Source organism: Oreochromis niloticus, linkage group LG9 (assembly GCF_001858045.2).
Source record: "Oreochromis niloticus isolate F11D_XX linkage group LG9, O_niloticus_UMD_NMBU, whole genome shotgun sequence".
In the NCBI taxonomy this organism is placed as follows: Eukaryota; Metazoa; Chordata; class Actinopteri; order Cichliformes; family Cichlidae; genus Oreochromis; species Oreochromis niloticus.
Window position 1 is genome coordinate 33198117 of NC_031974.2, and position 27414 is coordinate 33225530.

General features: G+C 43.5%; 1 protein-coding gene across 1 annotated transcript in view; it reads left to right on the plus strand.

Moving 5' to 3' along the window:
* kcnh2b (potassium voltage-gated channel, subfamily H (eag-related), member 2b) overlaps positions 1–25988 on the plus strand; it is a 238851-nt gene extending 212863 nt beyond the window's left edge. Inside the window, exons 11-23 of the mRNA XM_019362965.2 lie at positions 2162–2316; positions 3871–3965; positions 5369–5509; positions 8823–9022; positions 14024–14276; positions 17125–17318; positions 18351–18453; positions 19693–19844; positions 19931–20069; positions 20160–20349; positions 21064–21169; positions 21255–21356; positions 21963–25988. Coding sequence (XP_019218510.1) covers positions 2162–2316; positions 3871–3965; positions 5369–5509; positions 8823–9022; positions 14024–14276; positions 17125–17318; positions 18351–18453; positions 19693–19844; positions 19931–20069; positions 20160–20349; positions 21064–21169; positions 21255–21356; positions 21963–22373 — 2241 coding nt within the window. The 3' untranslated portion in view covers positions 22374–25988. The remainder of the gene's footprint in view (positions 1–2161; positions 2317–3870; positions 3966–5368; positions 5510–8822; positions 9023–14023; positions 14277–17124; positions 17319–18350; positions 18454–19692; positions 19845–19930; positions 20070–20159; positions 20350–21063; positions 21170–21254; positions 21357–21962) is intronic.
* The last annotated feature ends 1426 nt before the right edge of the window (positions 25989–27414 follow it).

Consider the following 27414-nt stretch of genomic DNA (forward strand, 5'->3'; position numbering starts at 1 on the left):
ACTTTACTCGCTAGGACGACTGGCGCTCAGTCCGCGTCACCGAAGAGCGCGTTGTTTGTGCAGAGGATCCAACACAGATTACTGTTCCAGTGTCAGGGGAGAGAACAGGTCATGGATCACACTGCGTGACAGACAAAACACACATGAAGCAGTCAGTCTGAGTCCGACCGTGATCGTTGGTGCGCTGGTTGCTGTAGCTACTTGACCTAAATCTCCAAATGTGAACAAAAAGAAATCACCAGGCAACCACCTGTTTTTCTAGCACAAGGAGGTTTCTATGCTATTTTTACTCGAGTATGGCTGAGCCATAAGGTGTGTTAGATATGAAACCGTTGCAGTCTGAGTCTGTGAATCAGAGACTGTCACATCACCAAGGGATGTTAAAGAGCTTTCAGGTCATGTATGAAGCAGGAATGCAAACACATGACGCTCTCTTGTGTTTAACATTATTGTTTCTTCAATATTGATGCTGGAAGTTTGCTGGAAAGAAAATTCACAATCTTGTAGACTGAAGTTACGATTTGAAGCATGGACGTCCTCCTCAGATTTCGGATGAGGATATTTTCTTGTTATTAGTAAAGCAGTAATTACTTTCTTTTTTTGTACCACCAGCAGTCAATGTATGCTTGCTTTTACATCAAAGTCTCTCCACTTTTCAGCAGTCCCCAGCCTGTTTTGCTCCAGGACCGGTTTATGTCCGACAATATTTTCATGGCCCGACCTTTAAGGTGTCGCAGATAAATACAACAAAATAAAACCAGTACCGGTACCAAAAAAAGAGAAGATTTATTCATAACACACGGGAAAAGACCCAGGAAAACCGAGTTAACGATAAAAACGATTAAAAAAATAACGATTAAAAACCCTGAAAACCATCAATTTTACACCTGAGCCTCAACTCTCGCAGCCCGGTACCAAACGACTCACGGATCGGTACCGGTCCGAGGCCCGGGGGTTGGGGATTTGATGATTTCTTTTAACCAGCTGATCAAAAACGTCGTACTTCCACTGTAAGAGGAAAGCTGAGAAAAGTTATCCTCACGACTGACTGATCTCTAGTTTGCACTAAACGTTCCAGATGCTTGATTCACCTCGACATAATCGTTTAATGCTGAGCTCTGATTCTTCCTGATTCTGTCTGTCACTGTATCTCAGAGCCTCTGGTAAAAATCGAGGTCTCACTCACTCGTTGGCAGAAACTGAAAACTTTACACAAATGCTGCACAGCGCTTCTCATGCACAAAATGAATGATATGTCACTTTTGTCAGTAACAAAAGGTTTGCAGCTCTAATACAGAAACATGCAGAGCAGAGTATTTCAGTCTGGCTCAGTGGGTAATTAAGTTCTGCGGTTTAGTGGATGATTGAAGATTGAAGTGATGGTGGTGTTGGTTTGATATTCAAGGAAGTGGGAGGTGGGTGTCTGGAGAAAGAAGTGGGAGTTAAAGGAAGGAGTAAGTGAGTTGCGCTGTAGCATGCGAAGCTTCCCTGAGGATACTTCCCACACACCGAGGATATAAAACACTGAGGCTTAAGGTGATCGAATCACTCCACACAAAAACTCAGCTGGAGGTAACTATAAATATTGAGCAGCATTTTAAATAATAGAACTAATGCATAGCAATTAAAGCACCCTTCAAGATAAAATGAATGAAGGCGGGACTTCCAACGTTCATGGGGAAAGCTGCACGTGGGCTCACTCCACTGATGCTGCCCAGAAGAAGCCACTGAGCCAAGAAAGTGGAGATTTTCCTCCACAGACAACTATTATTTACTGTTAGCATACACACACACACACACACACGCACACAGCACAGGACCAGGCACTCAGCCAGCGCAGTAATCGTCCTGTTATTTATTTGTTGTGTGGACACGAAGGAGCCAGCTGAGGTAGAGAGAAGAGAGGCCCACAGAAATGAATGGAGTCAGGTTTTTACCACCTCCTCAACACTGAATCACTTCAGGAAAAGACCAGACTTACATCACCTGTGTGTGTGTGTGTGTGTGTGTGTGTGTGTGTGTGTGTGTGTGTGTGTGTGTGTGACAGGATGACAGCAGGTGGGAGTGCTGTGAGGAGATATCAGAGCCAAGCGACTTTGCTTTCTGCCATGTTTAACGATGCCTTATCTCCACTGTCCCCTCTCTCACCCACTCCCATCAGACCACCACTCTGATTGGTCTGCTGAAGACTGCTCGTCTCCTGCGGTTGGTTCGTGTAGCCCGAAAACTGGATCGCTACTCCGAGTACGGTGCGGCTGTCCTCTTTCTTCTCATGTGCACCTTCGCCCTCATCGCTCACTGGCTGGCCTGCATCTGGTACGATGCCATAAACTGATGATTCACATAAGATTCAAACTGTCTGTGAGTGCAGAGTCCATACAGCAGAGATCCAAATACTTATTTTTCCTCCTATTGATGATCCTGACGCAAAATTCATGCAAAATTTGAAGGACCGATGGGCTGTTAGTATGGAACTGGTGTTCTACGACTGATATAAAAGGTCTTGAAGTCATTCAACAAAATATTTCTATTGTTAAAAGTGCAGTGAGTAAAAGTGCAGTGAGTAAAAGTGCAGTGAGTAAAAGTGCAGTGATCAAATTAGAGTGCAGTTGAGTAGATGTTTAGAAGTGATTATTGATGGTAACAGCTTTTAAAAGCCAACAGGGCCTTTTCTCTGGCTTTAACACACCTGCGTCTGCAGGATGCTACCGATTCCTCACATTGCACTGGTTTGATCTTGTTCTGCTCCCCCATCTGTTCCACAGTTTGGTAGCTGTAGTGGGTTTTTGTTTTAGTCATAGCTGTGTCCTCAATGATCTGTCAGAGCTTGTCTTGCATAAAAAAAGTGCTGGTTGATTGAAAGGTGATGGCAGGAAGGCAGCAGCGTGCTGACGAGCTGCGTAGCTGTATAAGATTCCTGCTGCACCCTGATGCTTCCTCCTCCAGACGAACCAACCTCTGCACACTCTTTCACACTCTTTCAGTTTGGCATGGAATATAACGTTTGCTGTCAGAGTAAATGAAATGAAACTTGCTCCAAGATGATATTGGGAGCTCTTCTATGCCCACGTGGTATGTTCCTTAGCAGATTTCTGTTGTGGATCTTCACTGCAGAGCTGGCTTTCAGTCCACACTTTCTCAGGAAGCAAGACAGTGTTTGCTAAGAGAGTACCTTCTCACTTTCAGCAGCGAACTGGCACCAGTGCAAGGTACAGGGCTGAATTTGGGATAATTAGCATTTGTTTAGCAGTCGTGTGAGATAGAAAGCTTTGACGGGACTCTGTGCACTGTGACTGTGCTCTCCACAGTTTCCACAGTGAGCCTCGTGGCTTTTGCGTGTCTGTTTCTGAACTGCGACTTACTTTCCCCAGGTCTGTGATAAATGCTCAACTTTACATTTCACCATCTATTGTCCGTTCTGTTTGGATCCACACTCTGCACAGCTCACCCTGAATGTGAGGCCTGTGGAGTCTGAAATGCAGCTCGTGTTAACACACATGTGAGTGCTCCAGAACGACTGCAGTTATAAAGGCCGCTGCACTTTCTGATGATCCTTTAATCAGGTGCACCTGGCTCCTAATTAGCCCAAACAGCCACATCAACCAGCACAAACTCAGCATCTTCCAAAATGATCATTCCCAGCAGAGCAGGTGTCAGATTAGCAGCACTGAGAGAAAGTGCACTGCAATTTTGATCAGGAGTTTTTCACATTAGAAGATGAATATTTATCAATTGTGAAATATACTCCACCCACAGCCCTCTCATTTTTCATCTCTGCTGTATGAAACTGATACAAAAGTAAAGTGAATTTTATAATGCTGTATCATAACATTTTTTAATGCTGTTTATTTAATAATTTGTTTTTAACAGGTATGCAATCGGTAGCGTAGAGCGGAATGGTTCGATTGGCTGGCTCCACACTCTGGGCGACCAGTTAGGGAAACACTTCAATGGTTCCATACCAGGTACTAATAATCACATAATATAATATATAAGCTGGTGGCACACAAGTAATCTTAGTGTAAAATTAGTGGTTTTTCTTACATTTGTAAACTGTTACGAAACCAGTTTCACCCCGGTTCTTTTTATTCCTCGGGCATCCAGAGACGGCACCAGACTCAGTAGTCATTTTCACAAAAACCTTTATTCATCTTCATTCATCTTCAGTTAAGCATGCATCTTCTAGAAGGGGAGACGTGCAAGGCCGGTGTCCCTCTGCAAAATCTTCACCTCTTTGTTTGTTACAGTCAGCTTTATAGAAGTGACCCCATCATAAAACCCCCATGGTGTGCTGCAAACTCTGTGTCTGTGTGTGTGTGCACGAGCACGTGAGTGCCTGTGTGTGCGCGTACCCGTGTGTATTTGTGAGTGCACGTGAGTGAGTGTGCATGTAGGTGTGGGTGCGTAACACTTAAAGCACTGTGTGTGTGTGTCTGTATATGTGACTTCCTCGGGGTCATAAAAGTAATCCCCTCACCCAAGCTACACCAAATTCCTCTACACAACATAGAAAACAGAGTTAACATATTACAAACACTGAGACCCCCACTCTGCATCCACTGGGCCATTGGCCTCTTGTTGTCTTACATTTACAGATAAGGTGGAGAGTCTCCTGCAAACCTACTTCTAAGTTAGAACAATTATGAGTTTTTATTACAGGTACAAGCATCAGCATCAGCAACCCCCAACTGTAGCTTCCTGTCTCCTTTCATGAGAACAGACCCCCAGTGTGCATAAATTCCTTTCCCTCTAAACAATTACACACACTCTCAGGCCTACAGCTGCACCAACCTAAAACACAGACCAATCCTTCCCTATTCATCTGGTCTAAACAAATTTAACACATTACACTCTAATAATTATTTTCTTGTACTCACAAAACTCTGTAACATATTGTATTATTTAAATAGTTTAGTGTGTGTAAACAAACCACAGCAGGCCCAATGACTGTACACAGCACCCCGCTGCAGCTTTGCAGCTCGCAGCCACACACATCGACATCCACAACCGTCCGAGCACAGACTTTAAGCCGGCGAGGCGTGACTGCAGATGCCGCTCAGGCGCGTCCACCTCCTCTGCAGCGGCACTGCAGACCACGCCCACCACAGTCTGTTACTGTTACTGTCTTGGAGCAACTGAAACCCACATAATTTCCTTAGGGATTAATAAAGTATTCTGATTCTGATTCTGATGATTTTACCTGTAATGGGAGCTCAGTTCTGTGCAAATTAACAATAATAACTCAATCCTCCTGTTACATTCTGATAAATGAATATAATTTGAGTATTAGTTTGGGTTCCATGCCACCTGCAAAGAACAGAAAATAACAGAGTTGACATCCAGATGATTTGTAACCTCTCCACACCAGGTTCAGGACCTTCCATCAAAGACAAGTATGTGACAGCGCTGTACTTCACCTTCAGCAGTCTGACCAGCGTGGGATTCGGAAACGTGTCCCCCAACACCAACTCTGAGAAGATCTTCTCCATCTGTGTCATGCTCATCGGATGTAAGTCATGTACAAGCAGCTGTTTAAAGCCTTTAGAGCAGAATAAAGGAAAGTTTGCAACAAATATGAACACCACTAATAAAATGTAGTTCACTGTTATTAATCGGTAACAAACCTACAGCTCAATGTGAAAGCACCCGGCAGAAATAGCATTCAGAAGGACCGTCTAGTTTTAAAAAGTGTATGAAGAAGCCCTCACCCTGCATCATCATGGAAAAAGAAGTCTCGAGTGCGTCCTGGTTCTGTTATTTTACTTTGAAAGTAGTGAGTGTGATTGGATTTTCTAATGATTTCATTCAGAACATAAAACAACAGGACAGTGTGTTGAAGCCACATGTGTTTACGGGGGTACTTCGTTTATATGCAGTAATAGTTAGAAAGTTGGGAAAAAACAAACACCATTCTTATAGAGGAATAATTGTATTATTCCATGAGGAAGCTTTTCATCCAGTGACCACCAGCAGAGACTGTAACATCCCTCACGCTTATCGAGTCAACTTCCCTCTGCAGGCTGGCAGAGCCACACACTTCACCGATCAGGCAAACCACAGAGTAACAAGCAGAATGAGTCTAGTCTTGATCATTTACCCTTAATAACATTTGAATGTAACTAAATATCCAAAGACTTGTATATACAACCCTACTGATTTTATGTTTCCATGGGACAGCTACAAATCCTGTTCATGTTTGTATAACTGAAGTAAAGAGGGACTAAATGAAACACTTGTAGCTGTTAAAGAAGGTCACTTTGTTTCATTTTTATTATTGGGGGCGGCGTTCCTCCTCCACACAGTTTGACACTTCCTTGGCCTGAAAATGACCCGAGGCTTGTAACATGTCCATTATTTAAGGACAGTCTTCTGTAGGACGTGTGCTATGAACTCACAATGACCACTGCAAAATTTAAAGCCAGAGATGGGTTGCGTTCACTCTGACACGCACATGCAGACATTTGAATACACACTTTACACACAGCGTTTTTCAGTGGTTGATGTAGACAGTGATGGGAGCTGACAGAGGTGGAGAGGTTAGCAGGATCCAACATGACAAACAGGACAAAGCAAAGACTCTCATGAAGGATGCAATACAAACTCTCTGTCCTCTGCAGCCCAAACCCTTTGAGATGAGTCAACTTCCTGCTGCAACATCGTGGTCAGGGGTCAAAGGAGAGGGCGGGGCATGTTTTGATTGTTTTTTTTTTTTTTACTTTGAATACAAAGTCTGCAAATGATCTGAATGTGCTACAGTCATCTGGCTTAGTGAATGACATTATGCATAATGATAGGTGGAGTAAGACTGGGTATGATTTGTGGGGCGCTGCCAACGATGGGTACGTGAGCATCAGAACTGGACCATAGAACAATTGAACAAGGTGAAACATATTTTCTTCTACATCGTGTGGATTGCCAGGTGTGTGAGGGTTGCACCTGGCACCAGGATGCACTATGGGAAGAAGGCAAGCCGGCAGAGGCTTTGGGCAATGTCCTGCTGGGAAACCTTGGGTTTGGGTGGATGTTTGGTCCTGTCATCCATGTGGATGTTACTTTGGCACCTACCTAACCATTGTTGCAGACCACGTACACCCTTTCATGGAAACAGCATTCCCTGATGGCTGTGGCCTCTTTCAGCAGGATCATGCATCCTGTCACAAAGCAAAACTTTTTCAGAAATTGTGTGAGGAGCACAACAAGAAGTCAGATCCATGGAGGCCCCACCTCACAACTTCGAGGACTCAAAGGATCTGTTGCTAACATTATGGTACTGCAGCACACCTTCAGGGGTCGAGTGGAGTCCATGCCTTGATGGGTGAGGGCTGTTTTGGCAGGTGGGCATCATGTTATGCCTGATCAGTGTACAGATGTTTAACCACAGACTTTTATAGTATTTCTGGCAATTCAGTCAACAAAACAGTTTTCAGTGCTTGAGTAAATGAAACCCCGTACATTCAAACTGTTGTTTGCGAGCTCCAAAACGTAATTTGTGTGTATTTAACTCTATTTATTCTAATAAATAAATAAATAAGTAAATAAAGTTGGTTTTAACCTTTAACCAAAAACTGAAATGTCATGAATATCAATATCAACATCTCAAATTTAACTTCAAAGCAACTGTAGTGTTAGAAATATGTGGCATATTCTGCTGGAGTTCTCCACGCTCCACCTGTAGCACGTGTGTGCTAATACCCACATAGCAAACAGGTCTGGCCCAGATCTGGTGTCACGTTGGCACTGCTGGATGACTTCTGGCATGGTAAGTGGTATGTCATCCAGATGGGCCAGGTCTGGCAGTGATGGTGCTATTTATTTTTCTATTTTCCTATTTTAGTTAGGAGACCCAAATGCCATGTTGCAATACTATACTGCTATGGTAGCCAACATTTCAAATGCAGGTTTGACAGGTTTGTGAGTGTACACTTTATCCAAAACCTAGTGAGGGTTTACTCATCTTTGCCACCGGGTGGCTGTAGCTCAGGAGGTAGAGCAGGTCACCTACTGTTTGAAAGGTTAGTGGTTCGATCCCTGCTCCTCCAGTCTGTATGCCAAGAGTGAGAATGAATGTAGTTAGGAAGCACTCACTTCAGAGAAAGTGTGTGATTGGGTGAATGTGGTGTGTTATATCGAGCACTTTCAGTAATCTGGGAGAGTAGAAAAGCGTTACATAAGAGTCACTGTCTGAACAGAGTTTTGTCATGTTACTTTTGCACTGTTTCGCATGTTCTAGCACATGTTGCTATTACATGGCTTGATTAAGGTCCACATTAGGCTGACATCTGGGGCCAGAGCTGAAACTGTTCTGAGTCAGCACTGTGTCTGCAACTGGCCTGTGGCTGCACATGGCTTACCCATGGCCCCATACCGCAAAGAATGACGGCCAGATCAGGTTTGCCAGAGGTAATCCAAACATGGTCCAGCACAGGACCACCAGTGTGTCTGCAACTGGCCTTGTGCTGGCCCATGTGTGGGTCACCTCTGGCAAACCAGTTCTGGGAAACCAAAGGGCCGTCATTCTTTGTGGTATGTGGGCCATGTGCAAGCACATTGTGTGGGCCAGATCTGGGCCATACCAAGTTTGCTATGTGGGTATATATGCATTATTCCCTACATTGGTGCCATCAGCTGTTTGAGCTCCCACTTTCCCTCTTCTCATCTTTTCCATGTCTCTTCCCAACAGTTTTTTTTACCATAGGTTGTCGAGCACTCTGTGCCTTATCAGATGGATAAACCAGCCAGAGATGTGATCACTGTATGAACGCTGCTTTAGGTCCATAATGTCTGTTAATGTACATGTTTTTCCTCACTGCTCCCATCTCCAGCCCTCATGTACGCCAGTATCTTTGGGAATGTCTCAGCCATCATCCAGCGGCTGTACTCTGGGACGGCCCGCTACCACACCCAGATGCTGAGAGTCAGGGAGTTCATCCGCTTCCACCAGATCCCCAACCCACTCAGGCAGAGGTTGGAGGAGTACTTCCAGCATGCCTGGTCCTACACCAATGGCATCGACATGAACGCTGTGAGTACTGGTCCTCACACACCCAAACCCTGCGAGGGTACACCCAATCTTTAACCTCATGTGGAGTGTGATACACTCAGCGTTTGAGCCTGTGTTGTACGTTAATGGGACAATTAGAAGACTCAGCATCATCAGAGAAAATAAGAATGCTGCGTATAAACACGTGACACAAGAAGGGCTGCAAGGAAGCTTTGCAACATTCATGGATTTCTGTCAATTTGTTCACATGCATGAAGCCTAATCTGCACACGCACGTGTTCATCACGTTGTGCTGCCAGATGTATTTTACACATATTAAAGCGTGAGAGGAGAGATGTTCATTTTAATGTGTTTTACCACCAGAGTAGGAGAAAGCACTTTGAAACAAGCTGGAGCTTTGACACCCACGGGCACAGTGAGTCACATGTGTCAGTGAACACAAACGCAGCACTTCAAACATGTGCTGTACATAGTCCACCTCAGCCTGAACCTGTGAGCGTATTGGTTCACATGTTGCTCTGTCTGTAGCACGAGGGGTTTCTGACCTGAAAGTGACACTGGGGGGAAACAGTGGTGCAGCCGTACATCTTCTTTAATGTTACTGTCTGCATGCTGTGTCTGGTATAACTGAAAAATATAGACGTTTAAAAGTTGCCTGTGCACCGTCTACAGATTGTAAGCTCATAAATACATCTGCCCATAACTTCATTAAGTATTTTCCAGCATCTAAATTTATTGTAAAACTTACCAGTCGGAGCCCAATCAGCAGCCCATCGTTGGCTGTGTAGTCGTGGACGAGCACAGAGGAGCTCTGTTTGGGTGCAAAGTCCCAGTGCAAACATAACGCTCCATCAGTGAAATGCTGTTTCACTTCAGTGTAATGAGTAAATCAGTGAAGCAGAGAGGAATCAGGTTTGCTTATCACCCTGCTCGGCCCCTTTCTTCTCCCCACATCGTGTCACTCTCTTGAAGGCCCGGTGAAGTAGGCCGGATTTGAGCTTGTTTACCGTAGTCATTATTATGATTGTGTGGAGCAGACCTTGTCAGTCTGCCTCCACATTTAATCAGCTGTGACCTCTTTCATTCACGAAGATGGGCGAGAATAACAACGCAGCTCTGATGTGAAGCTGAAAGCTGCAGGAGCGCTGAGATCAGAGTGGGAGGAAGGAGAAAGAAATGAGTCTGTGCTCACTCTGTGTTATTTCAATTTAAAGAACAGTGAGCGTACGTGTCCAAGACGAACGTTAATCAGGGAGAAGCAGCTCTGTTTTGATGTAGTTGTTTCTTTTGCCGGTGGATAAGCAGGTTTAGGGCGCAGTCGTTTTTCACACGGGGCCAGGTAGGTTTGGATAAATGAAATCCTCTTTTAGAAACGACATGTTGCATTTATTTAGGTTGTCTTTGTCTCATATTTAAACTTTCTCTGTTCATTGAAGTGTGACAAATATACAGGAAGAAAAATCTAAGAAATCAGAAAATGGCAAATGACTAAATCACTGAGCACCTCTCATATTTTCAGTTTGGCTTCTTTTAGTTTGCTGCTTACATTATGAGAATTATTTGCATCAAAATACATTTTTTATGTGACTGAGAGAGAATCGTACCCACATTATTACCCCCTCGCCCTCTGTGGCAAGAGGGTATAAATAAATGATAAAGAATAAATACAAAGATATTCATGAAGGCAGATATACTGCTTTAGTATCCTGTGTTCCTACTGTAGGCACAGCTGACACAGCAAGAATATGTTCATTAATAACACATGCTCTGATGGGACACGATTTTTTACAGTACTAATTAAAAAAGTTCCAAAAAAGATATGAGGCCTATGAAGCAGTCTTTTTTTGTTGGCTGCTATTTCAAATCCATCCCTCCATCCACAGGGTGGGAGGGGCTATTTAACCACCACAGGGTGGGAGGGGCTATTTAACCACCACAGGGTGGGAGGGGCTATTTAACCACCACAGGGTGGGAGGGGCTATTTAACATTTAGATCAGATTCTATAATAAAGTGAGCCCTTCCAACTGAATGAAGGAGGAAAGAACAGTAATTTTTAGTTACTGTGAAAAGATCTTTCCTTCTTCAGTCACTCTCTGTTAATGCTCACCTACTGCATGGTCACCAAAACTGGAAAAGACTTGCCAGCCACAGTCGCTTGTGTTTGCCCGTGGAGCTTGCTTCTACTTCCTTTAGCAAAACTTTTGAAATATTTGTTCTTGTTCAATCACTACTCACACTCTCAGATACCACAGCCACAATTTATGTGTGGCTCTCCTGTTCTGTCATGAGAGGTAGCCCACTCATTTTTGAATAAACACAACTGTCTGTCACTCCTCCAGCTCAGCCATGCCTCATCTCCCAAGTTGCAGCCAAATAGTGTTAAATGGCCTCTTAGTTTATACTTGTTTATGTAAAGGAGAATTTGTAAGGAGTCTGTCATGGTTAAGTGGTCAAGCAAATCTGAATCTCTGTCTCTCTTCCACAGCATGTCTTTATCCTGTCTTCCTTCTCTCAGCCCAACCAATCACAGCAGATGGCCCCGCCCCTCCCTGAGCCTGGTTCTGCCGGAAGTTTCTTCCTGTTAAAAGGGAGTTTTTCCTTCCCACTGTCCCCAAAGTGCTTGCTCATAGGGGGTCATATGATTGTTTTTTCTCCGTATGTATTATTGTAGGGTCGACCTTACAATATAAAGCGCCTTGAGACGACTGTTGTTGTGATTTGGCGCTGTGTAAATAACATTGAATTGAATTGAAATGACCTCAGGTAAAAGTGATCCACAAACAGTGACGTAGCTGCTGTTAGACGCAAAATAACCCAGATGCTTAGCAACCTTGCTTTTATATAGGACTATAGCATGAGCCAGTTGAATCAAGTGCCCTTTTGCAAATGTGACAGATCGGTGCAGAGTGACTCAGATTGATTGCAACATGTTGCCAATCTCTTTGCATTTACAAATTGTACAGCAATTATTTGGAAACCTTCACCAATCTGAGTGATTGCAGTCGAGTTGGATCGCAGTTGTTTGGATGCCCAGGTTGCCTTAAACCTGCGTAATTGCACTGTTATCTAACGTGGTCACCTTGAGAGTGCTGCATGCTCAACCACTGGACATCCAAGTGGTTGCCTCTGGTTGGCAAATGTGAAAAAAGAATCAATGCAATTGCTGATTTTTTTTTCTAGTTGTGAGGAAGCTGGCTGAGCATTCAGTCGCACATGTAGTTTCCTATTTGCTCTCATGGCTTGCATCACTGGTAACTGGCTGTAGTTGCCAAAGGAAGCAGTTTATTAATCACATGTTTGATAAGGCAGACAGAATAGAGGTCATCAGTGCGGAGAAGGGAGTGTTCTCAAAGATCACACCATTGCTCTGTGGTCATATACACCAGTGCAGCGGTGCTTTGTGCTAAATGCTAGCATATCCTAATTTAGCAAGTCTGCAGGCTAACATTTGTTAATTAGCACTAAATAAAAACTGCAGCTGAGCCTGATGGAACTGTCAGTCTTTGTAACAGCTACCTGGGTATACACTAAAGTCTTAAAGAGATCACAACTGCTAATTATTTTTATTAGTAATCATAAAAATGATCACAGATGTCATCCATTTCATGTTTCAGTAGGAGCCATATACACCCAGGTGATGGACTGAGAACAGCACAGAGCACCACCCACTGGAGGTATCATTTCTATTGTGTTCCTGATGCTGTAACAGTTTCAGGTTGATTTTCTCTCTCCGCACACTGAAACACTGAGTTTAGGCTCCAGGCTACTACTCTCTGCCCTGCCTATTCTCAGGAGCTTAATGCTTATTGAAGGCAGCCTCAGAGAGCAAGTGGAAACGTACCTCCACTGCTGATGCAGATGATGTAATCCGCCTTTGTGTTTATATTCTCTAGTGTGCATAGATAAGGTATTGGGGGTCTTTGAGGACAGAGGCCTTTGTACTCTGTAACTTTGAATATCCAAAACACATTTTCACATTTTCCTATATGGGGAGTTGTTTTCAGCAAAAAAGAGGCCACAAAACTATAACGCAACAACAAACAGAGCCTTGAAACATTTAAGAGGGTTTGCATGTGGTAAAAGATAGAAAGAGGTTACAAACAGGGCTGCTTAACATACCTTTATTGGGAAATAAAAAGAGAGTGAGCTGAGGATGGGGAGAAATGGGCAGCGGGAGATAAAGAGGGAGCCCAGCGAAGGCTGAAATGAAGAGCGGAGCTTGAAATGGATGAAAGTGAGAGAAATGGTGAGGGAGAACAGCAGTGTGGGTGTTCTAGGTGCAGTTCTGTTCTGTGAAGTCAGCCAGGGAGCTACAGGAGAAGCCCAGAGTCTGCTGCTCGAAAACAGCCTTCCACGCTCGCAGTGAACTCATTAAAATTTCACCAATCCTTCATATTAATTACACTCTGTGGGCCTGCTGACTCTGTTCCGATATGCCCGCTGAAATATAGTTTGAAATCATTTGCACTGTAGTTCAAAAAAAAGAAGAAAGAAAATCATTGCCGAGGCCTCAATCAGTGCTGCTCACGCTCGTCTTATACGCAGAGGTTAAAATTGTCAGGGATTAAATTCAAGCTGTGATGTCTCTGAGGCTTAAAACCAATATCTGATAAATGTATAGATAGTTTAGTTTTGTCGTGTTCGTTTGTGGAGTGGTGTAATAACAGTAAAAGGCTAATGTCCCGTGAGTGTTTCGCAGTAGGGATGAAGGTGATAAAGACAGTAAAGGCTCCTCTTTTTATTATTCCTTTAAACGATTCCATAATCTGTGACATTTATGTGACATTTGCTTTATGTTCTGAACTTGACATATCATTCAGTCGCCGCTAATAGCGTCTGTCATAACCTCGTGCTCGTCCTTCCTTTCTCCCACCTCGTCTCTCTTCTTATCTTGCCTTCTCCTTTCTCTCTCCTCCTACTTTACCTTCCTTTCGGTCTTTATTTTGCATCTTTCACCTTTTTATCGCCTACTTTCATTCACCTCTTTATTTTCCTCGTGTCTCCCTGCTTCTTCTCCCCAGGTGCTGAAAGGTTTCCCTGAGTGTCTCCAGGCTGATATCTGCCTCCATCTTAACCGGACGTTGCTGCAGAACTGTAAGGCTTTTAAAGGCTCCACGAAGGGCTGCCTCAGAGCGCTGGCCATGAAGTTCAAGACCACCCACGCACCCCCGGGTGATACGCTGGTCCACGCTGGCGATGTCCTGACTGCCCTCTACTTCATATCCAGGGGATCCATAGAGATACTGAGAGGAGACGTGGTGGTAGCCATCTTGGGTAAATTAATGAGGATATTCATGCTTTCACTTACATTTGTAGAGAGAGGCAACATGACAACAGAGATAGGACAGTGTTTTGATATTACCATAAACTACCCGGATCACACTCAAAAAAGTAACAACATTTCAAGCAATGTTTCACATTTGCAAGTGATGCAAGCCTAATTGTATACGTGATTAGGAAACATGGATACATGGAATATTGTTGAGACCTTTATGACTGGTTTTCACAGGAAACTTTATAGGTGCACCTTCCTCGTACTGGTTTGTACCCGTTTTGCGTGAAAAACTGACTTAATGTTTTGAGGCGTAGCTTAAACAAGGCACTAGAAACATCGTTTAGAGCAGAGGTTCCCAAAGTGTGGGGCCCGCCCCCTGGGGGGGCGCAGAGCCATTGCAGGGCGGTATGAAAAAAAAAAAAAAAAAAGAGCGCTTGGACACTGTGGACAGGTTTTTGACGGGGCTCCCACACAAACGCAAAGCAGGAGATGAAGCATCGCCAAATATGTTTCCAAACCAACTTCCTTCCAAGCCAAAGACTAGAAAATATGGTGAAGCATATCTTCCCTTTGGCTTCACCTGCACAAGTGCCAAGGTAGGTCTCCCCTGCAGAATTAGTTTCCCTGCGTCGGGAGCAGCACTGGGCTCTCCAAATCACGGACAAACAGGATCCCACAGCTGTTTATGTGTTTAAACCCATTTTGCACAGAGAGGCATTTTTTGAAAAATGTATTGACAGCAATGTTGAACATTATTACACAGGAAAAAATAACTACACGTAAAATAATCACACCGTGACGCCTCTGCCTTTCTAAATGGAGGACCAGTAACTGCGTGTGTATATGTAAGCATGTAAAACCTGCAGATAGTCAGATTAACAGTAACAGTATTTTGTCTCTATCTGCCATTCTGCAATTCATCTCATGTAAACAATAACGTGGCGCACAGCATGACGTGAAAAGAGGCACATACCTTTGACGTTGCGTGACGAACTCTGTAATCCTCGTCCACACGTAAACGCAAAAAAGGAGTTTTAAATAATCTCCGTTTTCGGTGAATCGCAACGCCGTTTACGTGTTGACGAAAAGCCCAAACGCATAGAAACAGCTGCGTTTTCAAAAATACCCGTGTAGGTGTGGACGCAGCGTAAAAGAGTTAGTAGTATATTTTATTACTACCTGTAATTTATTGCCGTTTACTTGTATTTGCTTAATTGTTTACTAAATGTTTGAGGTGTGAAATAAACCGCAATGGAGCAAATATGGGTGTGTGTGTTTGGAGGATGTGTTTGTGCGGTGGGGGGGTGTTTAGGTGGTGGGGGGGCGCGAACATTTTTCTTGTAAAACAAAGGGGGGCCTGGCAAAAAAAGTTTAGGAACCACTGGGTTAGAGATTTTCTTCCATATTAACTTGACAGCATCACACAGTTGCTACACTGTCAGCTCGAGGGGAATCTTCCATTCCAGCAGATCCCAAAGGTGCTCTGTTGGATTGAGATGTGGAGACTGTGCAGGTCATTTACAGCACAGTCAACTCATCTTTGAGACGTGACACATTATCCTGCTGGAAACAGCCATCAGTAGATGGCTACACTTTGGTTACAGCGGATCACCATGGTCACCATCAATATTAAATTAAGCCAACACTACTGCATGACCAGCAGCAGCCTGAACCATTGATATAAGGCAGGACAGATCCATGTTTTCGTGTTGTTCATGCCAAATGGTGACCCTGTCTCAGCAGAAATCAAGACTCATCAGACCAGGCTTCATTTTTCCAACCTTCGATTGTCCAATTTTGGGGAGCATGTGTAAAGTGTGGCTTCAGTTTGCTCTTCTTAGTCGACTGGAGCGACACCCGGTGTGGTCTTCTGCTGCTGTAGCCCTTCTGCCCTCTTCTGCTTCATGTTGTGCATTCAGAGATGCTCCTCTGACTCACCCAGACGACATCCACTCACCAGAAATTTTCTCTTTGTTGGCCCATTCTCTGTAAACCCTGGAAATGGGGTGGGGAGAAATGGCAGTAGAACTACTCGGACCAACGACCATGTTCAAAGTCACATTCTGATGCTCGGTTGAAACCTCAGCAAGTCGTGTTGATCATGTCACTGCTACCATGTGACTGTCAGATTAGATGTTTACTTTAACGAGCAGGTGAACTTAAAAAATGGCTAGAGATGTGTCTCCTTGGTAACTGTGAGGTCACAGGCGACTGAAACAGCACATAAAACAAATGTTTTTAAGAGAAAACTTCTGTTTTCACCCTTTAATCTATAAAAACTGCAGTATTTACTGTGCTAGACAACACAGTAAATACTGCACAGGAGTTTTTCATCTGTTTCATGAAGCTTGCCTAACACACAGTCACATAACCATGAGCTGGTTCTGCCATCTACTGGTAACAGCAGCACTGGTGTCATTCACATTTGTTGAGCCTGCTTCACATACATGACACAAGATGTAGAACAAGACACTGATCGATTTTTTGAGTAACATACATGTAGACGTGGAGTGTGTAGGCATGCATCACACATTTGCTCATTTTTATTTCTTAACCAACAAAAATAATCAGTTAACTTCAAGTACTCATTTGTAAATACAGTCTGAAGTTACTGGAAAGGAAAACTGAAACAAAATTGTAACAGATGTTTCCAAAGTCTGCTTTGGAAACAACAAACTTTATTTGCTATAGTCACTGAGACAAACATTTAAAATATGATTTATACAGCTGATATTTAAGTTCTCTTCTTGCAGCTCTACCTGATGTATCACAATATTGCTTTGTTGACTGCTTGTATAAGATGAAATAATCAAATAAGTGCTTTTCTAATCTTTTTTCCCTTCCCAGGGAAGAACGACATCTTTGGCGAGCCCATTAACCTGTATCACCGACCCGGTAAATCCAATGCTGATGTGAGGGCTCTAACATACTGCGACCTTCATAAGATTTTGAGAGAAGATGTTCTGGAGGTGCTGGACATGTATCCTGAGTTTGCAGATCACTTCTGGAACAACCTGGAAATCACTTTCAACCTCAGAGACGTGAGTTTCAAACTCATCGCAGAGCAGATGTCAATAAAATCTCATAAAAGAGTGGCACGGGTTCATAACCGAAATACATAAATATCAATACAATACCTAACAAAAGCCCTACTTTTTTTATTATTATTATTTTGTAAAATAAAAAATTAGAAAATCCAACAAGATGTGCAGAACTTTGAGCTTCATTCACAGGAAGAACCATTTATTGTTCTGTCTTTACTGTCCACAGCAGACAACAGAAGCATGGTTATTTTGTTGGTCTCAGTCTGTTTCTGGTGTAAGATTTATACGCATCAAACTGTCAATAAAATCCACATAACAAATAAATCATGTGATTTTCAGTGGATTCCAGAGGGTTGAGCATAGGTGTAGGTACTGCAGGAGTATGACTGGTGTCCTGTTCCAGGTGTGAACACTATGACTTCTGGATGGTACTGAATAGGATACGTGGGGGGTGGGTAGCTGCTGTGGCTGATAGCTGGTGCAGCTACCTGATTTTTAGCTGCTTGCAAGTCACAATGTAGACAGTGCTGTTTGTTTCACTGTTGCTCGTACACAGGCAGAGTTTCCACTCTCTAAGCCTGGTTAAAAACAGCCTCTACATCCCTGGGCTTGTCCTGATTGTGAGTGAAATAATTCTGTATGGTGTGTCTTTGCTTTGTCGACAAGCTGCTTTGAATTTGCAGCCATGTTTCTCCTTTTGTTACTGTGAAAGCCGCAGCATTGGCACGCCCTCGGTGCCTGCTGAGAAAGGAAATAGAGTACCCAACACACACGTACACACACACTGCTCTGCAGTTGCATATTGATGCAACTCAGGAAATAAGTCTATTAATAACACAGCATTTTTTTAAGACTGAGCTAATAAGATACGGTGTGGTGGTGTTTCTGGCTGCGGGTATGACGGTGTCTTTCTTCCATCCATTACCGATATTGCAAAGAATCCAAGATGACTTATTTTCCCTATTTTTACAAATCACATCCCACACTTCTCCTCAAAAGTTAAATGATGAACGCTGTTTTATATTTCAGACTAACATGATCCCAGGTTCTCCCAGCAGTGACGACTCCAACTCTGGGGGGTTCAACAAATTAAGGAGACGTAAACTATCATTCAGAAGGCGCACAGAAAAAGGTAACCCACCTTCCCGGGGTCTCATCAGTGTTTTACCGTTACATCAGAACACTCAGTTATGCTGCTGAATGTTTACTCTGTGTATTATTCTGTACATGCGTCCCTTGGGCATTATTATTATTAGAAGCCAGTTTTCCTGTTTGTTTGGTTACACACAGGCATGTTGTAAATGTATTAGTGCCTGGGTGACAGGGCTGACAGGTCATTTTCTCCTTCTAAATTCAGATGAAGCTGAAATGATTGTAGCTGACTCTAAAAATCCTCTTGTGGACATTACCGTGACTCCAGTAACACAGCCAGAAATCTTGGAGTTATTTTTAACCAGGATATGTCCTTCAACACACAGGACTGCTTTCTTCTATGTGCGCAATAGCTCTAAAATTAGAAACATGCTGTCTCAAAGTGACATTGAAAAGCTAGTTATTACTTCAGTGCTGGACCATTCCTTATTATCAGGCTGTTCTAAAAGCTCAAAAGCTGCAGTGACAGGACCAAAGAGGCCATATTCTTCCCATACTGGCTCCTTTTCATTGGCTCCCTGTTAAAATCCTTCTTCTCACATAGAAATTTTGAATAACCATACATTAAAGAGCCCATAGTGTACCACATTATAATAACAGAGCTCTCAGACAGACTGCAATCTCAGATTGTTCCTAGAGTTTCTAAAAGTAGAATGGGAGGCTTCAACTGTCCCACTCCTCTGGAATCAGCTCCCAGTTTGGTTTCAGGAGATTTGAAATTAGGCCCTGACCCAGAACCATCCCGTACTTATTCTGTTATAGGTGCAGCTGCTGGGGGGCTTCCCATGATGGCCACTGTTTCCCCTGGTGTTACACATCATTAACGTTTGTCTTCTCTCTCCCACAGTATCTGTTTCTTTCTGTCTCTCTTGTCTTTTCACACATCCCACCCCACATCAATCGTGGCTGTCCCTGAGCCTGGCTCTGCCGGAGGTTTCTTCCTGTTAAAAGGGAGTTTTTCCTTCCCACTGTTGCCAAGTGCTGCCCATACAGCATAGTCTGATTGTTGGGTTTTCTCTCTACTATGTAGAATCTTTACCTTATAATACAAAAAGTGCCTTGAGGTGACTGCTGTTGTGAATTGGCACTTAATAGATTAGATTAGATTATTTTATCTGCTTGAAAGGTCAAAGAAATACTATATTAATCTTCTTACTTCTGATCCAGCTACACTGACCATCTTCTCCTTTTTGATCTATCCATCTATGCATCTGTCCAGATGATGCAGATGCTGGAGAAATAAAAAAGTCCCATAAGTCTGTGAGACGAAGACAGCGAGAGACGGCCCACAATCAAAAACAGGAGGAGGCGTCTAAGAGACCGTGGGGGGCACATCGAAGCTCAGTGTCCTCACATTCCAGTGGTGATGAGGTACGACTCCACACTACCACTGTGACTATTATACAGGATGGCACTGTAAAACTGATGTGGATGTTCTGGTCCTGCTCCTCTTATAGGGGGAGGGGTCAGTAGTGACTGGTCTCGCCCCTCCCTCTGCAATGCAAGAGAATCCACACAAGCAAGTCCCGCCCTTTACCGAGAACACCGAGGGTGATGGAGACCCCAAGCCTGGGAACACCTGCAATGCCCTGTCAGGTATGGTACGACAGAAGATACACTCATCCTTTCCCACTGCTTTGCACACTCACATACACACCCACTCCTCCCCTCTCCACCCTCATATAGGGGCATTCTCAGGTGTGTCCAACATCTTTAGTTTCTGGGGAGAGAGCCGGGGGAGTGGTCAGTACCAGGAGGTTCCCAGCTGCAGCCTTGCCTCCCCTCCGCCCCTCAACACGCCACTGCACAGCTTGAGCCGACAGCAACGCAACCAGCTGGACACACGCCTGGACCTGCTGCAGAAACAGCTCAACAGGTACAACTAGCAGGGTTGGCCTGAGGCTTTTTTTCTTTTTTAATGCCTCTACAGAGAGCTTCTCCTCTCTCTGCTGCAGCAGGGGAAACATTGCAGGTCCAGTTGAGATCAAACGCTTGTACTCCTCTGTGCTGAGCTGTAGCTGCTGAGAGAGGCTATATCTCCAGCTTAACGTTAGAGTGATGAATGCCTCTGCTGGATAGAGCGTGTCATTGTGGGGGGGACTCTGCTTATATTGAAAACCTCTGTTAGACCTCAAAAGTTTTGCCAAGTTTAAAATAGCAGCAGACTGGCTCCTAATTATCCTGAGATAGGACAAAGAAGATGAGATACAAACTTCTGCACGCGTCCCGCACACATTTATCTACATCTGGAGTGTGACTGTGCCCCAAGATGCTTGTTTGCTGGAAAGATAAAAGAAAACTCCTGTGGGGAAAAAGAATTGCTTTACTTTTAACAGACTAACTGCAGGATGGTAGGAGAAATGCACCGTTAGCAAAACAAAGTTTCAAAAAGTGCATCGGATACGACTCTTGCGTAGGTACAGATGCAATCAGCAGTCTGGTCTGTTTTGTTTTTTAAACTTCCTCATCAACCATTTATTTTTACTGCTAACTTCCTTTCTTTTTGAAACTGACATTAATTATGGATCAAATTTAAAATAATAATAATAATAGACTCTTAACAGCAGATCATCTCTTACACACTGTGAAGGTTAGAGAGTCGCATGTCAACGGACATCGGCGTGATCATGCAGCTGCTGCAGAGGCAGATGGCGCTGGTACCTCCAGCCTACAGCGCTGTTTCATCACCACCTCAGGTACTAACGCACACAGCATATGGGACCTCACTGTCGTAGTGGGTTACACTTCACGCTCACTAACAAGATGCTGTTTTCTTTTCAGGCCTCACCCTACCCAGGTCCCGGTCCAGGACCCGGTCCGGGAGATGGAGTGGTTCCTCCTGGTACACCTCTTGAGACAGACACACTGGCCTCTCTGTCACAGGTGAAAAACGTACTGGCACATCTCACCCTGCTGATCTGTCAGTAACATGTTTGACGTTTAAGCATGTCTCTTAGTAGATACATTAAATCCCACAAATATTAAGCTCAAGATTCAACAGTGATGTGATGATGCTACCAAAATACAGTCTGTCCAGAATTTAAACTTCGATATGACGACACAACCTTGAAGTGGAGCATCAGGGTGCGTGATCACGTATGAGGATGGAGAGAGCATTCCCGTCCCAGACGGCCTCTTTAGCCAAACGATCTGATACTCCCGTGTTGATATTGTTCCTGGATCATCATAATTAATGGTGGTCCAGGTTCAACACTGCAAGTGACCAATCACATTGTTGTGATGTCATAGTTTTGTAACGTTTTGTAACCCCACACACCAAACCCTAAACCTATCTCCGCAGATCTGACCACAATCATGTCAATCACAAAACATTTTACACATATATTGACATATCAACATAGCCAAAAACACACGTTTGGATTTTTTGCAACACACACAGGTAGGAAGTCTTGACTCATTTTTTCTGTTCTTGCAAAGCACTATAAATTGCATGCAATCCCACTGACCTCTCAGCTTCTTTCCCTACAGATCCTGCATTCCCAGGACTTTGAGGAGTTCCCAACTAAACCTATTGACTCGCTGCAGCCCCAGGACACGCCTCTGATCAACACCAGCCAGAGCCAGCTTGCCCCTTCTGGACTGGACAGACGAGGCCCGCATCTCGGACTAGGCGGTGGAGCTGGAGTCGTTTCAGTGGCAGTGGTAGGTTCAGGTTCAGGTTTAGGTTTAGAGTTAGGGAGTGGGGAGGGTGCAGTTTCTAGCTTAGGAGCAGGGTTAGATTTTGGTTCAGGGGTATGCATAGGTGCTGGGACAGCTGCTGCAACAGGAGTCTCACCGCTGGATCCTGAAACCCCACGGAGGCTATCGCTCCAAGAACCACAGACACCCCTGGACTCACGGACACCACAGAGACACAGCTCCGACCCAGGGGGGAGCTAAAGAAGACGCAGGGCTGAGGGGAAGGAGAGTGGGCTCAAGGCAGGGACACAGAGAAAATGAGACTGCTATGTTCAGCAACTGTTTAAGTTCCTCCTGGTTCCACCGCTCCATGTGGCACTTTGGATTTCAGGAGACACCTACTGTACCTGCCACTTAAACCCTTTAGGGCACCCAGCTACTGTATCTTCACTGTCAACCTCTCAATAAGGACTCAGTGCTCAGAGAACGTGAAGCCAGGCAGGGGGTCGAGGCCTTTCATCATCTCTTTCTGAAGTCCCACCCTCTCCTCGGGAAACATTTGGAGCTTTCTGAGCCCCACAATTGTACAACCTTTAACCAAAACCACACACTGAGTGAACATAGCCTGGTCTGGACCTCTCAGTCGTCCTTCTTAGGATGTCGCTCTTTCAGACTTACATATAAATGACTGCTAACTTGTAGAAGAATCCCTTTACTGCTGTATCCAGTGTTGGATGACTGACAAGTACCATCGAAGACAACATTGAACAGAATGACGAAACAAGTAGCCATTTACGTCTTGCACTGAAAATCCTATTGATATTATGATTATTCTATTCTATATGTCCATGGCGCTTCCGATAAACTCTCAAACTGGTAAATTGTAGTGTTAGCTGGCCTAACAGGAGTCCTGCTGTCTCGTCCTGTCATTGGTTCCTTCCCCCTGAAGACCTACACCCAAGAGGTGGAGCTGATGTTCCACACTTCCCAAGAGCACACTGGATTGGCTGGTTTGCACCTCAGGGGTGGGAACTGGAGGGTTAAAAGCCATGAATTTTCTTGATGAACATATCAGCTGCCCTGTCATAAACATTGTACAGATTTGCTAGGGAGTGAAGAACATTTGGCACGCTTAGGCAGCGTCACAAACAGGTAAACTGGCAAACTTACAAGTTTTCCACAAGAACAGTGCACCAAAAAATTAAAAATAAAAAAACCACAAAAAACCCAGCTTACTAATTTCATGAGCTATGAGTTGTGACCTTACAGCAAAGTTGTGTTGGATCATCTTTGACACGATGAAGTCAGCAGTGACTGGATACTGGAACGCTTGGATGTGTAACGTCACATCAAAGCTCATGCATAAAGGGAAAACGTCTCGAGTGATTCTAGTTTATCATAGGTTGAATTTGCTACCTCAGATTTCATTGGTCCTTACTTTCTTTTTCTCCTGAGCATGCACCCAGAATGCTTCTACTATGTACATAAGCGTTTGTCATGTGATCCGTAATTACACAAGTTTGCCAGTTTACAACGACCAGCCGAATGCGCCATTATTCTATGTACAGTATAATATGCAAACACTGGCAAGAAGACAGGAGCGAGTGTGATTTAATCTTACTACGTGTGTGATAAGTTCAGGTCCAAAGCTTTTTATGTGTGCGTTCGTCCTTGTTTTTGTCTTTCTGTCTGCAGAGCCTGGTGTTTCGTACGTTTGCATCCATGCACTGTCAAGGGTCATTGGTTTTTAATTTCAAAGACAAGTTTTTGTCTAGAAAGAAAAAAAGAAGATGTGAACACCTTCATTAAACAGGCAAACGACAGTTTAGTGTTTGAATTGATAGCACAAACCCTTTACAATGTTGACATCACCACGATTTTTTACTACAGCTGCAGAGAACACAGGAAGGAGAAACTGCACCTGACACAGTTATTTTACAGCATTATTTCAATTACCTCCTATTTTGGGGTCCCAACATCTGATCCTTGTCACAAACTTTTAACGCAGATTCTTGCAAAGGTGTGAAAAGGCTGTAATTACTTCATCACACCACTGCTTTATCTATGTGATAAGTTTAGAAGTACAGCATGCAATACATTTAGAAACAAACCAGTTTTGTTCTAGTTCATTAGAAATGTACTCTTTGACAGTCATTTGATTCAGGATCGACTCTGTTCAGGTACATCAAAAGGTGTTTCTGCTCCGGTTCCATTTAACTTTACATGTAGTGCTGTTATAGAAGAAGCGTAGCTTCAAACTGTGGCTGCTGCCGTCCATCTTAAATATCAGTCCACAGCACTTCAGTGAAAGGCTGCACTTCATCAGTTCAAAGCAACAGTAAAAATGTTATCAGTAACCAGTTGAAAGACAACTTAATACTGAATAACGGGATTTCCTTCTGTTTATAAGTGCTTCTTTCGCATGAGCCATACTGTAGGTAGACACGTACAGTTGTGGTTTTAAGTTTACTGACACTCATCATAGACATGAATGTCAAGGCAATACTGGGCTTTCAAAGATTTCTTTAGACTACTCTTTCCCTGGCACAGGAACAGAGTTACAGAGTTACAGCGCTGACTATCCCTAACCCTGTGCTGTAACCTAACGCATCAGGTCGACGCATACAACAGTAATGTGAACGTCATTGAGGATTGTGGTGTAGGGATAAAAGGAGTTTCCAGTCCCGAGGTCAGTTAGGACGTAGAAACACAAAATAAATCTGGTTGGATATTTGAGAACTCTTCTATGAAGAATTAGTAGAGTCCAGTTAAAATGGTTGCATTCATAAGCAAGGTCCAAACAGTTTGCACTGGTTTGTGGGCAGGACTCTGGAAAAGTTGTTCCTGTTTTATCTATCTCACTTGCTTTAGTTTATGTTTAGGTTACTACCCTGTGGAAACACCTGGTCACATTCAATTTCCAACTGATGGTTTGAGGTGTTGTGGAAAAAATGAGACATGGTCTCTTTCCTTTATTATAATATTCACGCTGTTCAATGTACCATTTCAACTGATGTTACCACCACCATGCTTAACAGTTGGTGGTGTTCTTGGTGTTTTTCCAAGCAAGCCTCTGGTAAATTTCGCCAAGTTTAATGGTGAAGGGCTTCCTTCTTGGACAACAATTTGTCATTCTGCTGCAATGTAAAACTCACTTAGTTACAGACAGTGACAGTGATGTTCCAGCACGTTACAGTTTCCTCTCAGCTGAGCGTAGAAGTTTGAGTCTGACCTCAAGCAGTACGCAGTTCTTTAGAAGTGACCCCAAGAGACTTTTCTGACTCTTTCTCAGATCTGCACCAAGCTTCTTGGACTCTCTGTTACTACTGTGTTAGTCAGTCTGTCTACAAAATGTAAATTTCCTGCTCTTCACAATGTTTGTTGTGCAGTCATTTCATCCCAGAAAAAGAACACGTCACAGAAATGACTGAAAGCCCGATACTGCCAAAACATTCATATCCAGATGTCCAGAAGCACTTACGACTAGAACTGTAAGGGTCACGAGGATGAGTCTAGGATTCATTTTTAATTACTGTAAATGGCCTAAGGAGAATGGCGTACACTGAGCTTACAAACTGTATGTCAAAAAGAGAACATCTATGAAGGAATAAACAGCAACAGCAACACCTTTTCTAATGTGATATAGAAGATGACGCATACACTCTAAAAGATATTACTGGTCATATAGAGTAAAGGTGGAGTCTGGATCTTGTACGATCTGAAATCCCCGTGTTGGTGTTTATCCTGCATTATCATTCAATTCAATTTTATTTATACAGCGCCCAACCGCAACAAAAGTCACCTCAAGGCGCTTTATATTGTACAATAGATCGCACAATAATACATACAGAGAAAAACCCAACAATCATATGACCCCCTATGAGCAAGCACTTTGGTGACAGTGGGAAGGAAAAACTCCCTTTTAACAGGAAGAAACCTCCGGCAGAACCAGGCTCAGGGAGGGGCGGGGCCATCTGCTGCGACCGTTTGGGGTGAGAGAAGGAAGACAATGATGTTGGTCCAGGATCAACATTGCAACTGACCAATGGCATTCTCTGAGCATTTAGTTAGCATTACCCATTAATTTAGCTAATGATTTTAAAAACTTTCACTAACAAACCAACAAACCTGGACTGACGTCACAGTGATGACGCAGGAACAACACCAGTCCAGGGATATGAGCTAAACCCTGGAGCACACCCAGACACCTCTGGGCAGACAGATGTGTATAAAATCATAAAAGGTGATGGAGGCGCATTGGTACTCCTTTATATTGGGGAAAAACAGGTTGTTCTTCTGCATTAATGGTCATTTCTGCACAGTCTTTTTAAGTTCTCAAGATGAAGGAAAACAAACACCCATAACGTGTCTTCCCTTATACGCAGTTACATGGAAAAACCCTTTCCTGTACTACAAAATCAAAAGTTGTAATGGAGGAAGAGGGCAAGCTTGTTGTTGAAGTGCAATAGTCCTTTAAAGAGTTAAGACTTGTAGCAGCTTAACCAAGTCCATTTGAATTTAAAGCACTTTATTATCATTATTATTTTTAAACAGTGCAGATGTTTAATAAAGACTCAGGAATGTGTCGCCGATGTCACAGGTCTGATTTTCCTTTGTCTCAAAAAACTCAAACCAATCAGAAAGAAACAAATTGGATACGCGGTTACATTTCAGCGGAGTTCCCCTTTGATGCAGAATTGTGACGATTGTATTTCACTGTGTGTCTATGGTGTTTATTTATTGTCGTAGGATTATGATGTGTCTGTGGATTTCTCCCTTTCTTTCAGCATGTAACAGCTCTCTGTGTTCTGTCATTCTTTTGTTCACTCTGATGACATTAATACTCATACAGCCACTATCGATATTTATTCAGTATTTATCCATATTTAATTAACATTATTGTACACTGAAAAATTCTCAATCAACTCCTGCCTGCAGTCAAGGCCACATTCGGTATCAGATCTCTCTCACCCGTTAGCTGTGGAAATTGTCGGTGTCTGTGCGGTGATTGGACCGCGCGGCTGTGCGTGTGCAGCCGCTTCGTAAAGGTGCACTTTAAGTTTGAACCAAAGCAAGCCCGTGCTGTAAACAAACCACCTCTGGTGACATTGTAATCTCTAATCCAGCTCTTTCACTCCCAAAAGATTGTCGTCGTTTGAGTTAAGTGCAGAAACGCAGCTGGATTGAGTGTAACTGTAAACAAAGATCTTTTTAAAGTGACTTGATTCCCGAGGGTGTGATGGGTTGGTTAGGATGATCGATGATGCTGTTTAGTGACGGCACATTTTAAACAGGGATTCCA